At 45.3% G+C, this 14772-nt stretch overlaps 1 protein-coding gene across 6 annotated transcripts in view; it reads right to left on the reverse strand.

Annotated features, from left to right (window-relative positions):
* The window catches only part of PRKN (parkin RBR E3 ubiquitin protein ligase), a 1237035-nt gene that overhangs the window by 216441 nt on the left and 1005822 nt on the right, over positions 1-14772 (reverse strand). For all 6 annotated transcript variants that reach the window (XM_061428497.1, XM_061428495.1, XM_061428496.1 and 3 more), the window contains one exon: positions 3335-3396. In XM_061428497.1, coding sequence (XP_061284481.1) covers positions 3335-3396 — 62 coding nt within the window. The remainder of the gene's footprint in view (positions 1-3334; positions 3397-14772) is intronic.

Below are 14772 nucleotides of genomic sequence, written 5' to 3' on the forward strand. Positions count from 1 at the left end.
TTTCTACGTCTGTGCCCACATCGATCAGCGTGACAGGAAACCCCCCTGTTGATGGATCTCACTCCAAATTCACTCCTTTTCTTCCCTTATTCACTCCCTACCCTCCTAAACGACACTTTCATCGTCCTTTCCACTCTCTGTAAAACTCTTCCCTCACTTAACTCTCAAGTGATGCCTGTTTCCTGTGAAACACTCAGCAAAATCCTTCCTGTGTCTCCGGCCTCCCCCCCTGCCACCAGGTCCAGCCGTCCCCACTTTTGTCTCTGGCCAAACCTACACTCTGCGAGCTGTGAAATCAAGAGTGTTGCTCCTGACATGCTCCCCTTTCCTCTGCATTACCTCCCTGCTGCCCTGCAGTCATTCCCATCAGCACATAAACATGGTATTTTGTTGCCTATAAAAAAGAGAAGAATTTTGATGCCACATTCCCTATCTCCAGTTACCTCATTTCTTTGTTTTCATTTATAGCTAAACTCCTTAAAAAAAAAAAAAAAGTATCTATATTCCCTCTTTCCCATTCTTCTCCCTTTTCCATTGAACCCAATCCAGGCAGACTTTCACCCTCACCAGTCCACTGGTCAAGGTCACCATGACCTCCAAGTTCCAAATTCCAGGGCTCACTTCCCATCCTTGTCCTGCCTGATAAGTGCACGGCATGGATAATCAGGCTTCGTCCCAGACAAATTGTGTTCCTTCGGCTCCCAGTTTACATGTTCCTGGATTTCTTCCCACTTTATTCTGACCACACCTTGTATTTCATACGTTAAAACACTTTTTACATAAAATAAGCCTTAGGTATGGTCGCTTCAGAACTCCTGTGCTCGCTTTACTCTCTACCAGGGATCTGTTCCCAGGCCTCACCATGACGCTTTCCTTCATATCTTTCAGGTCCTCGTGCGCATAGCACCTGCCTCAGCGAGACTTTTCTTGACCACCTTGTGTAAAATCTCAGCTCCCCCCACGTGCATTGTCCTTCTTTTTGGTTTTATTTTTCCTCCATGGCAATGAAAACTGTCTAACATATTATATGAAAGTGTTAGTTGCTCAGTCTTATCTGATTCTTTGCAGCCCCATGGACTATAGCTCACCAGGCTCCTCTGTCCATGGGATTCTCCAGGCAAGAATACTGGAGTGGGTAGGCATTTCCTTCTCCAGGGAATCGTTCTGACCCAGGGATTGAACCTGGGTCTCCTGCATTGCAGGCAGGTTCTTCACCATCTGAGCCACTGGGGAAGCCCAACCAAAAGGTGATGCCCCTGGGTGAGTTTGAACCACCAACCTTTCAGTGAGTAGCTGAACGCGCTAACTGTGCCACAGAGACGTAGCGGCTCTGTTAACATATTATATACTGAACACATTTGTGTGTATATAACATGATAGCTTTCCCCAACTAGAAGGTAAGCCTGAGAGGACTCTCTTTTTCACTTCTCTAGCCCTGTAAGAATCATATACAGCATATGAGTATGTGCTTTTTAAGTATCCGTCGAATGAAAGGAAAGAAGGAAGGAACGACTTGTGGTTTTTTTAGGAGATAAAGATCAGTATTGCTGTGATGCAGTATGTGGCCATTAGCACAACTGATCAGAGAAATAGTGACTTTGATTATGGCTTGATTAAATGCCTGGGAAAATGCAAAATGGCTTGAATTTTATGTAGATCTAAGGAGATGATTATAGTTGGCTTCTTTCCCTACTAATCACCCAATGACTCTAAAACAAATATGGAAACAATCTGCAAATATTGGTACAAGTTAGAAGAGAAGGTTCTATTATCTGAGCAGAAATCTCAGGGTAACAATCAGTGATTTTTGCTTTAAGAAATCTCACGGCTGTCACAGGAAAATAGCTGTGAGGGAACGGTGTTTTCATAAGTAGGTATGTTTGGGGTCTGTTATCAGCTTTTGGAACTGCAATATCTTTGATTTTGTTTCTATTTGAATAAACACCCCTGTTTGTTATTCTGGAAATTTACAGTCTGAAAACATGAATGAGGCATATTGTAACCTGCTAATTCAAGGAGCTGGAAATGATTCCGGCTTTTCTTCCTCCCCGAGTTAATCCCCCTTTTGAAATCTCATGTTGGAGATGGAAAGTTCCACTTTCTGACATACACACACCAAACAAAAACTCACAAACCAAAAACCTGTTGAAAAAAAACTGAGCTACTACACCTTTAACTACATGTTCTCTGATCAGAGTGGGCAAAGACTGCCTTTGGGAGTAGAAATCAATAAGAGAGTATAAAGTAGGTCAACCACCATGCTGAAACTACATGACATTTGTTGTTGTTTAGCTGCTGAGTTGTGTCCAACTTTTCTGCGACCCCGTGGACTGTAGCCCGCCAGGCTCCTCCGCCCATGGGATTCTCCAGGCAAGAATACTGGAGTGGGTAGCCATTTCCTTCTCCAGGGGATCTTCCCAACCCAGGGAGGGGACCCATGGCTCCTGATCAGCAGGAGGATTCTTTACCACTGAGCCACCAGGGAAGCCCATAAATTATATGGCTTAAGTATTTATTTTTTTTAAATTTGACTTTAGTTTTTGGCCGCACTGTGCGGCATGTGGGATCTTAGTTCTCTGGTCAGGGACTGAACCTGTGTCCCTGCATTGGAAGGGTGGAGTCTTAACCACCGGACTGCCAGGGAAGTCCGGGCATAAGTATTCAAGGATAACTTGACATCAGATTTAACATAAAAATATGGAGCCTGTAATTCCATATGAGGATTAAGAGATTTATTGCTAAGTGGTCAAAAATGTGTGTGTGTACATATGCATAGGTTAATATGTAGCACTCTGAATTATGAGCACATCTATTTAGAATCTGACATATCTCACTGAGCACAACACAGCATTTAAATAATCAGCTTTAAATGGGCCAGCCATTTATATCAGTCACATGTCTGCATCCATTGAGAACACAGAGGCAGAGAAGTATAGATGGCACGCAAAATAGAAAATTCTGGCGAAAAGAGCTTGCACATCCCCGCACAGACATCAACCCGGCCTGTCTGTGCCGATCAACCCCCTCAGGCATAATTCCTCTCAGCACTTATTTGTTTGCTTATCGGCCACTACGCCATACCTGCTCACTGCCGCGTCCTGAGATGAAATGCTCTGGCAGGTAGCAGATGTACCAATTAATAACCTGTCGGGTCTGATGGATAAGAGAGGGAAAGCGGGTTCCCACACACAGCGCCTGTGTGGCTCCCTTCCCCATTTCAGGCGTGGGGAGGGGGAGCGGTCAGGAGATACCCCCCGCCTCCCAGGAGAGTGTGTGTTCTCATTACTGTCTGTCTTCCATGACGCTCAGGGCAGCCTGTGAGAGGCCGACTCACCTGCTCTTCTCCAAGAATCCTGAAGTGATGGAGCTCTTTAATCAAGGAGTTGGGACAGCCAGCTGTTGGGAAGAAGAAGAATTAATCACCGATGAGTTATTCCCACTCAGTGCGGTAATATGTTCTCACTGCCGTCACGACTGCCGGTGACCAGTATTGCTGTTGGGAAGGACACAGATGCTCACTTACCTGTAAAGCATGGTCTAAAACGACCAGACAACACCCCCCCCCATCCAGGGTGCTCCGGCTGCTGCCAGCCTCTCACTGTGACTCTGTAGGAAGGAGTTACACGTGACCCTGACCAGCTTTTTCTCCCCTCCCGATTGTGATCTGGACGTTGTGGGGCCCGAGGACACCATGCCATTTCTGCCAGCACATCACTTATCACTAATACAGAGCCAGGGTTTCGTGGCGCAGACAGGGTGAGTTGGCAGCTGTTGGTTCATTTCACTCATTTACCACCTCCAGGCGCAGCTTCTGCACACGGAGGGTGAAGGATGAAGATGGGGCAGCCGGACGCCCTGTCTTCATGGGATGGGGCTAGAGTTTAGAACTGCGCCTGGTTCTTCCAGGAGGCTTTGTCAAGATCCTGACGATGCTGCATTTCAGTTTGGAAAGGGTCTATTATGGAGTCTTGTGCCCACCACCTTCTAGTTCCGCTCAGTGAGAGCCTACTCAAGCTTGATTCAGAGTTTCTCTTCTTTCTCTTACAAAAGAGAAAGAAGAGTTATTTCTCTTGTAGAAGAAATAAGTAAATGAATCATGTGTGTTGTGTGATCAGTTGCTCAGTCATGTCTGACTCTTTGTGACCCAACGTACTGTAGCCCACCAGGCTCCTCTGTCTTCGGAATTTTCTAGGCAAGGATACTGGAGTGGGTTGCCATTTCCTCCTCCAGGGCATCTTCCTGATCCAGGGATTGAACCTGTGTCTGCTGCATCTCCTGTGTTGGCAGGTGAACGCTTTACCACCGCACCAGCTGGGAAGCCCAAATGAAGCATATCCATACATGTGCACATATGTGTGTGAGTGTATGTGTCTATCTGTCTCTCCACCTATGCCAGGGCACGCCAGTTCCTGTTTAAAAATGTATCCTATCCCTGTCTTTTAAATAGAATTATTCCACAGTATTAATTTGCCATCATTAATAACATAAACTCTGGAAACAGAATTGATATAGAAACCTGTTTCTTTGGGATCAGATCTATGGATGATGTGCTATGTTGGCTTTTCTATTAAGGAAAATGGGTTCTGTGAAAATGCACCTAAGCGACAGCTGAGGCTGAGCTGTCTCTGGGAATCATGACATGAGACGGTGGGAGGCACCAAGGGACACCAGCCTGGGGAGTGCGGGCGGCCAGGGAGGAGCTGTCTGCAGGGGCTGAAGGAGTTATCCTCTGCGAGAAGGGCTAGATGTGTGTGCTATTCTAGAAGGCAGGATTAGAGCAAATAGGTTAAACGACAGCAGGTATGCTTGGGTTCACTATGAATACATTTCTAATTTAAAATGGAATTTATTTCCTTACCAGCCGGTAACTGGAGGCTTTCAGACAGAGGCTAAATAACTATTTATGCAGAATATTTTAGAGATGAATTTGACTTGAGTTAGTTCCAATTCTGAAACTGTGGTCACATGAAATGCTGGAACAGAGATTTAGTCTTTGTTACTATATTCAATATATATTTGTCTTTGATGTTATTGTATTTCGTACTCTTGAGAAAGTGGTTCGTAAATGTTCACTAAGGCAATACATTAAAAAAAATGAACAAAATATATAAACAGGTGATGTTATCACCTGAAAGTAGGCAAAAAAAATGAATGGAAACCCCAAGGTGGATATTTTGGTGGAAAATCTAGTCAATTAATTGTCATAGGCACATCCTACCTACAAGGAAGGAAAGCTAGACCCTGACGCCGGAAGAAACCCTTGAGCTGTGTTTCTCCCACTGGAGGCCGTGAAGGCTTATGGCCCGAGTTCCCTTTTAGAAGTTGGTCATTTCAGAGTTGCTATTCTGATCTAAGCAATTAGTAAAAGTCTATTCTGGGTTATTTGGTTGGCTGCCATTCAACCAAAAACCGTTGAAGAAATTCAGCCTCCTGTCAGTTCTTGGGAACAAGGGGTCGTATTTTTTGTTTTGTGAAAGTCATGAGGAGAGAACAGAGGTGGAAAGAATTCTCAGGACAAATTCCCAACAAGCGAGGGCCGTGTGGTTTGGTGCTAAGTTTATGAGGGGAGGGGTCACCCAGCCCGTCGCCGGGAGGAGGGGTGACAGAATTGAAGTTTGCCAGGCACGGGGTCGCAGGCACTCGGGGCCCCGTCTGCACGCTAAGGACCGGCTTAGTGGGGTAAGACGACAGCGCCTTCCATATGACATTCAGAGTTAATTTGAATACTTTTGGTTTTGTGCTTTCATTTATATTTAATTTATACATTTTCAGTTGGGTCTTCTAGCTGTATAGCGTAAAAAGTTTCTACCTAAATTATACTCGGACATAGTTAAGAAACATCATTAAAAATGGTTTCATTCAGGCTTCGAAGTTTTAGAGGATTCTTTTTTCCTTTACAAGTGGTCCTTTGCATCCCTCCGACTTGAGAAAAACTGATTTGATTTATTTTAATGGCAGGTAAAATAAGAAACAGAATTTAAAATGAACCTACCTTCAGAATTTGTATTCTAACTTTCTCTGCAGATGTAACTAAAAGGATTGATGTCAGTGATAGCTCAAATGTAAACATCTTGAACAGACGACTCGCTAATTACCTGAAACACCTGGTCGATGCAACAAAATATGATAAACAAGGACAGACAGGGCTTCGAGTGAGAAGAGGAGAGTTGCAAGGGGTCAAGGTGTTTAAGACCACGGAAGGGCACCTGTCACCGTGCACGTCACAGGAACGTCAGTGCGGGAGATGGACCGATGCAGAGCCAGTGTGACGGCGCGGCTTCAAACGAGAAACGCGAAAGCTGCACGGGGAAAGCAGCGGTGCAGGGAGAAAGGGTGCGGGGGCAGGGACAGCAGAGGAAGACGTGAGGACAGGCGTCCACGGCGCAATCGGAATTCTTCCAAGCGCTTCACGCAGGGTCCACACACACGACAGGGCGTCACCTTTGGAAGCCCCCGCTCTCTACTTGGACCACATTATGTCTTAAGAGGGTGCAGCCGTCAGCTGCCTTCATGTCCCCATCATTCAGTCTCTTCTTGAGATAACAGCTAAGAGGCTTCCATTAAAATACGTACATCAGCTATCATGGCATCTGCCACAGGTTTTCTATCTCACCAAGAGTCAAGGCCAAGGGCGTCAGTGGCCTATGTAGGGTGCTTGGCTGCCTGGCCCGCTGTGTAGCTCCTTATCCCTCTCCCGCCAGGGGTCCCGCCAGCCTGCTCTCAGTTCTGACCACCCCAGACAGGCTGCTGACTGCAGGGCTCTGGATTTGCTCCTCCCTCTGTCCAGAAAGCTCTTGACCCTGCTATCTGCGTGGAGCGGTCCCCGACTCCTTCAATCCTTGCTCAAATGCCGCATTCTCAGTGAGGCTTTTCAGGATCACCCCGGGTGAAACTGCAGCCTATCTTCATCCCCCCAATCCGCCGTTACTGCTGCATTCGCTCCATGGCTCTCATCACCTTCTAAGCTACTTTTCTGATACAGCATTTTATTTTCTGTCCCCTGCTGCTGAAAGGCAAGGGTGACAAGTGCAGGACCGTTGCTTTTTCGTCACCGCTCTATCAGCTGTGTCTAAACCACTGCCCGGCTGGATGAACTGCTCAATAGCACCTGCCCCATGAATGAGTCATCCAAGCGGTCACTGCCCACCCAGCTCGGTGACACTTAGGAGGGGCTCCTATCCACCCCTCCTCTCTTTTCACCATGGAGGCCTCGGCTCTGACCTCCAGCCCTCTGTGTGCTTTGCTCATCAGTTAAGTGGACTTTATCTAACCTCTAACCTCTGTCCCCAGCCTGGACCCCACATGGGAAGATGTCAGTGATGCTTGGGTGTCATGACTCCTTTGTACTTTTACTCTACCTTCTTTGCCAATATCCTATATCCAGTTCTGGGCTTGCCTTGTGGCTCAGCTGGTAAAGAATCCGTCTGCAATGCAGGAGACCTGGGTTCTATCCTTGGGTTGGGAAGATCCCCTGGAGAAGGGAAAGGCTACCCACTTCAGTATTCCGGCCTGGAGAATTCCATGGACTGTATGGTCCATGGGGTCGCTTAGAGTCGGACACGACTGAGCGACTTTCACTTACTCACTACATCCAGTTCTGGGTAGACACTACCACCTGCTTTTCCTTCTCCTGTTCTAGTTCTGCCAATCACAGCTGGTGTAGCAAAAAGGGGCTAGAATACCTCCAACGGAGATTCACACCATCTGCCTGAAGCTGCATTCTTGCTGAGAGTGGTGCTGCCGTGGTTCAGGGCTGACTCACCGTCAAGCCCTCAGTGCAGCTTGTTCCTATGACTTGCCTTTGGCCAGCCCCTCTCCCATCTCCCTTGGGGATTCTTCCAAAGCATCACCATCCTTCTCAATTAACCTTTAAAACGTCGTTCTCAGAATAGGGCCTCCCCTGATACGGGTCCAGAAATGTAAAGCTCCGGTGCTGAACACGGAGATGTGGGACCCGGGCCCCTGCAACGAAGGCTAGTGGCCACGCCGCAGGAGGACATGAGAGATGCTGTGCCCTGTCCCCAGTCTTCCTCGGCTGCACAGAGCCGCCCTGCCTGAGGTCACATCTTCCCCAGGACCCCCGAATCTGCTGTCTGGGTGAGGGGGAGGTGGACCTGCCCAACCACTTTGTCCCAACACGAGCTGCTGTCAGTCAACACTGGCTCCCAAGTCTCTGCTCACGTGGCAGTTCAACTTCACTCGGCCCGATCTGGGTCTCTGCTCCTCCTTTCTCAGAGGCACATCTCCATGAACATCTTGTACTCTGTCCTCTACTTCTGACTTGGCTGCCAGAGAACCCACCCTGTGGCCACCAGCAAGCGTGCACGCTAAGTCGCCTCAGTCGTGTCCGACTCTGTGCGACCCCATGGACACTACAGCCCATCAGGCTCCTCTGCCCATGGGATTCTCCAGGCAAGAATACTGGAGTGGGTTGCCATGCCCTCCTCCAGGGGATCTTCCCGACCCAGGGAGTGAACCCGCGTCTCTACGTCTCCTGCGTTGGCAGGCGGGTTCCTTACCTCTAGTGCCACCATCCCTGAACTTCATGTCGTTGTTTCGTTGCTAAGTCACGTCCGGCTCTTTGCGACCCCATGGACTGTAGCCCGCCAGGCTCCTCTGTCCACGGAATTTTCCAGGCAAGAATACTGGAGTGAGTTGCCATCCTCTCCAAGTTACAACTCCTCTGCCTCCTCCCCCTCTGGTTCCTCCTCCTCAAAACGAGTATCATTTGTCATCCATCCTAACCTGTCCCCTTCAGCTCCTTATGGTTTAACTGATCATTCACTCAGTCTCCTCAAACTCTACTGCTCTGAAGCTTGTTCACTTCAAACCATATGTGTTATTCAAATCTTCCCCCTTTAAAAATTCAGCAAAGATCCAGCCTTGAGCATACAGTTACCACCCTCTTTCTTTCCTTCTCCTTCCATCCAATTTTCTCAAAAGAATAGCCTACAGCCATTGCCATCATTTGAAAATATAGCAGTTGGAGGTACGGACTATAGAAGGGAAATATCAAAATGGGGGCTTCATGCCTTTTAAAATAAATTCTTGTCATCATGGCCTAGGCTGAAGCTCTGGTTCTGCAACAGCTAACTAGCTATATGCTCTTGGATCACTCGGTTACTCTAAATGCCAATTCCTTCATCAGGAATAATCACAGCTTCTACTTCTAGTTTTGAATGTATGTGAAAGCAGGAGGAAATGACCTAAGGAATTAGAAACTGAATTTATTGCTGATGATATTAATGGCATATCCATATCTATTGCTTGTTGCTGCTAATTCTTTAAATATTTTTATCTATTTAAAAGGAAAATAACTAATTGAAATAATTGCTACACAATTTATTGTTTTAAGATATAAAGGTCAAGACTTCCTTTTTTTTGTTTGTTTTCAGTTCAAACATGTAAAGGGCTTGAAAGTTATGACTCCCATTCTTATAATAAGAAAAATCTGGGCAAACTGAAAGTCAATGCATTTTCTTGGCTCCATCAGAGAACGATGTCACAGGTCAAAGAACCTCCCTGATATCTGGCAAGTCCAGAAGTCACAATCCAATCTGCTTACCTGGAGTAGAAGCTGCTAGAACAATAAACCAGTAGGAATGTTGAGACAACAATTTCAACGCATACTGTGTGTGCTAAGTCGCTTCAGTTGTGTTCGATTCTGTGCGGCCCTATGGCCTTTAGCACACCAGCCTTCTCTGTCCATGGGTTCTCCAGGCAAGAATACTGGAGTGGGTTGTCGTGTCCTCCTCCAGGGGATCTTCCCCACCCAGGGATCAAATCTGCACCTCTTTCATCTACCTACATTGGCAGGCATATTCTTTACCACTAGTGCCACCTGGGAAGCGCTTTTGATGAATTTTCTATTATATAAATGGGGTGTAGACTAGTGTGAGGAGAAGGCAGTGGCACCCCACTCCAGTACTGTTGCCTGGAAAATCCTATGGACAGAGGAGTCTGGTAGGCTGCAGTCCATGGGGTCACTAAGAGTCGGACAAGACTGAATGACTTCACTTTCACTTTTCACTTTCCACTTTCATGCATTGGAAAAGGAAATGGCAACCCACTCCAGTGTTCTTGCCTGGAGAATCCCAGGTACAGAGGAGCCTGATGAGCTGCTGTCTATGGGGTCGCACAGAGTCAGACACGACTGAAGTGACTTAGCAGCAGCAGCAGCAGACTAGTGTGAAATTCAGAAACTCCAGAGGCATGAAATCTTACAGATCTTCCTGATATTTATCTTTAAGAAAAATACTGACCAGGTCCTCAAGGTGAGGATCCCCTTGTGGCTCTGGTAGAGGGAGGGGAAGAGTAAGCATTGTGAAGACTGTCCAGAGCTTTCTCCATAGCAAAAGTCTGCCCTTCAAGGGAAGGACTTTGCTAGCACCTTACTCTGCTGCTATGAGAGAGGGGGCACTCCTCTAACTCCAGTCTGTCTCACTGAATAGGGAAAGAACGGTCGACAGGAATCAGGGCTTCAAATATATAGACTGAGAATGCTACCTAAGGGGGAGGGAGTAGGAGGCAAGGGAAAAAAGAAAAAAAAAACCCCTGTACCACTGGAGAAGCACTTGTGAGGCTACAGACCCAAGAAACAGGCCCACAGGAAGACTGAGATTTGATCAGAAGATTGCTGTCACCCCCACAACACATTAACCTTACCACCATACCAGCTAGTCTTTAATAACACAATGGTGGTGGTAGCTGAAAGAGTTTTAAGACATGGATTCTCTCTGAGAAGGAGTGGTTTGCTCACAGTCAGGAATGGAGACAAAAATCAAGAAAACTAGAGGAATCTGGAATGTCTGGCATCTTCAGCTACAGCAAACATTAAACACTTAAACACAAGCCCAGCTGCTTGTCAGATCGACACATATCCTCACATTAAAGGCCCACACCAGCTCCTGTTTCGGGTAGAACACGTCCAGCTTTCAGCAGGTAATTACTAGTCATGTCCAAAGGCAGAAAAACACGCTCTGAAGAGATAAAGCAAGTGTCAGAATCTGACTCAGCTATGATATAGATGTTGGAATTATCAAACAGGGAGTTGAAAGCAACTATGATTAAGACGTTAAGGACTCTAATGGAAGAAGCAGACAACACACAGATGAATAATGCAGGCAGAAAGGCAAAATCTCTTAAAAGAAAGAAAGTGAAGTTGCTCAGTTGTGTCTCTTTGCGATCCCATGGACTGTAGCCTACCAGGTTCCTCTGTCCATGGGATTTTCCAGGCAAGAGTACTGGAGTGGGTTGCCATTTCCTTCTCCAGGAGATCTTCCCCACCCAGGTCTCTCACATTGTAGGCAGATGCTTTACCGTCTAAGCCAGCAGGGGAGTAAAAAAAATCCCTTAAGAAGGTGTCAAAAGGACATGCATGAAATGAAAAGGTGTAACAGAAATGAAGAATTTCTTTGATGGGCTGTCAACAAACGACATGACAAGAAAGAATAAGTAAGCTTGAAGAAAGATTGAAACCCAAGCTAAAATCAGAAAGAATGAAAAAAAGAAGAGAATATTCAAAAACTGTAGGACAAAAATAACATACACAGAATTTGAGTACTAGAAAGAAAAGAAAGAGAACAGAGCAGAAGAAATATTCAAAGTAATACAGGCTGAGAACTTTCCAAGATTAAGGACAGATACCAAACCACTGGTGCAGGAAACTCATAGACTATCAAAGTGAAAGTGAAAGTTGCTCAGTCGTCTCCAACTCTTTGCAATCCCATGGACTACACAGTCCATGAAATTCTCCAGGCCAGAATACTGGAGTGGGTAGCCTTTCCCTTCTCCAGGGGATCTTCCCAACCCAGGAATCGAACCCAGATCTCCCACATTGCAGGCGGATTCTTTACCAGCCACAAGGGAAGCCCAAGCAGGATAAATATCCCCAATTCACACCTAAATATAATTAAATATTTATTTTGGCAGAAAACCAAAGACAGAGAATTGTGAAAGAAGTCAGAGGAAAAAAATAGTGATAAAGAAGCGTAAGAATTACAGAAAACTTCTCAGTAGAATGGGCTTCCCTGATAGTTCAGCTGGTAAAGAATCCGCCTGCAATTCAGGAGACCCTGGTTCGATTTCTGGGTCTGGAAGATCCACTGGAGAAGGGATAGGTTACCCACTCCAGTATTCTTGGGCTTCCCTTGTGGCTCAGCTGGTAAAGAATCTGCCTGCAATGTGGGAGACCTGGATACTCTATTATAAGGTTATTAATCTTAATTAAGAACACATTCCTTGTTTTATTGACCTCTCAAAGTGGACTTAGATTAGTTAACATATGTGTTGTAAACTTTAAGGCAACTATTAGAAAACTGAATTATCTAAATCTAACGATAAGATGGATTACCCAAGTGGTTAAACAAGGCAAGAAATAAAGGTTAGACACTAAGTCGTTTCTGCTATAAGAAGAAATTCAACAATCTGTTGACATTAGCAGGTGATTTCCCAAGTAAAAGCCTGAGACTGTCTCAGTCAGGGAGGTTTGAAGTTGATGATGGGGTTATGATCACCTCTTCTAATCTTGTATGGATTAGAAAGTAAAAACCACAGCTTCCCATGGGAGGACAAATGTGAAGCTCTAATTTACTTGGAAAACACACTAAAGATGGTTTTAGGGTCAGAAACAAGGAGTTATATAACATATATTACCCTAGGCATTTTAATTTGTTAGTGAAGTCTTTCCTTGGGAAAAAAAAAAGGCTCCAGAAATGAACTAAGCCCCAGGGATACATCCACCACTGTTTTTGGTATGCTACAAAAAGGACTCTCTACCATCCGAGCCACCAGGGAAGCCCCTACAAAAATGAGAAGAAGTATACTATTGTCTGTGAAGACTTCACAAATCTAGCTGGATTCAAAGAATGTACTACATGGTAACATTACTGCGAGTGAAGAGTGTGTACAAAATGAAGAATATGTGAAGAACAGACACATACATCAGGACACAGAGTCCTTCCCCACACGCCTGGAGAAAGGTGACCATCAGCCAGCGAAGCTGTGTTCACTTTCCTGGTTACCCTCCACTCTCTCTCTCCCTCAGCGGCGGACTCCACCCTCGCTTTGCCTGCCTGTGACCGTGGGGCTGCTCTCAGTTCCAGCAGCGCTCGCCCCCCACCCCAGGTACCCGGCCCAGCAGGAGGTGAGAAACAGCGGTGAAGCAAGAAGAGGAGAAGGAAAAGAAGGGGCCTTTCTTCCCTACCACTAACCAGCTGCATTGTCTTGGGTCCAAGATGTGTTAGCTCTAAAGCCTTCATTTTCTACTTGAAGAAAGGAGAGTAAGAATATATAACTTATGGGGTTGCTGTGGATGATGTGTGTGTGTATCTGTATGTTTGTAACTATAAGTATTATCCAGTACAGTTCATTGTACATAGTAGGCTGTTAATGAATGGCAGTTGCTATTTTGAGAGTCTCTGGAATACGAGGAACTCATGAGACTGTACTCGAAAGGTTGTTCTGCTGCTGTCCCAGAGATACCTTTTTAATCAAATCTTCAATATTTGGAGGCAGATTTTGCTAAAGGAGTCCAATATCCAATTGCTAATTAAGGTTTATTATGACAATGTACTGAAAGACAATAGATGAGCAAGGATGTATATATAGGCATACATCCTTGATCATCTACATATATGTATAGGTGCATATGACCAGATCATATATGCTTAGAAAACTATGGCAAGTATACATTTAAGATTTTAAGTGTGTGGCCTTTTTATTAAGTCATTATTTTCATTGATTCACTACAATCATCTAAAATGATTAATAAGCAACTTGACATCTTCATTCACTTCATGGCAAATAGATGTGGAAACAAGGGAAACAGTGACAGACTTTTATTTTCTTAGGCTCCAAATCACTGCAGATAGTGACTGCAGCCATGAAATTTAAAGATGCTTACTCCTTGGAAGAAAAGCTATGACCAACATAGACAGCATATTAAAAAGCAGAGACACTACTTTGATGACAAAAGTCCATCGAGTCAAAGCTATGATTTTTCCAGTAGTCACGTATGGATGTGAGAGTTGGCCCATAAAGAAAGCTGAGTGCCAAAGAATTGACGCTTTTGAGCTGTGGTGTTGGAGAAGACTCCTGAGAATCTCTTGGCCTGTGAAGAGATCCAACCAGCCAATCCTAAAGGAAATCAGTCCTGAATATTCATTGGAAGGACTGATGCTGAAGCTGAAATTCCAGTACTTTGGCCACCTGATGCGAAGAACTGACTCCTTGGAAAAGACCCTGATGCTGGGAAAGATTGAAGGCAGGAGAAGGGGACGACAGAAGACAAGATGGTTGGATGGCATCACCAACTCGATGAGTCTGAGCAACTTCCGGGAGTTGGTGATGGACAGGGAGGCCTGGCTTGCTGCAGTCCATGGGGTGGCAAAGAGTTGGACACCATGAGGAACTGAACTGATATTTTCATTTGATATCATAAAGCTTTATGACAAATTTTTACCTTTGAACTAACTGGAAATTAAAAAAAAATCCTCACTAGTCATTTCAAAGTGCATGCTTTACATATCTATACTTACAAGGTGAATTAATAGAGTCAATAATGCACATAACTTAAACCACAGATCCCCAAGCACCTCCACTTATCCAAACATGCAAAAGGGAAACTAACTCAAATTTCTGACAAAAGGGACACTTAGCAACTACTTAATCTACCTTCTGTTTTGCTTCCCGAGTCAGCCATAACACAGAGTAAGGGCATCACTTGAGTACACAATCAACAGATGGATGATTATGGCAAACAAGCTGTGGCTT

The sequence above is a fragment of the Bos javanicus genome, chromosome 9 (assembly GCF_032452875.1).
Source record: "Bos javanicus breed banteng chromosome 9, ARS-OSU_banteng_1.0, whole genome shotgun sequence".
In the NCBI taxonomy this organism is placed as follows: domain Eukaryota; kingdom Metazoa; phylum Chordata; class Mammalia; order Artiodactyla; family Bovidae; genus Bos; species Bos javanicus.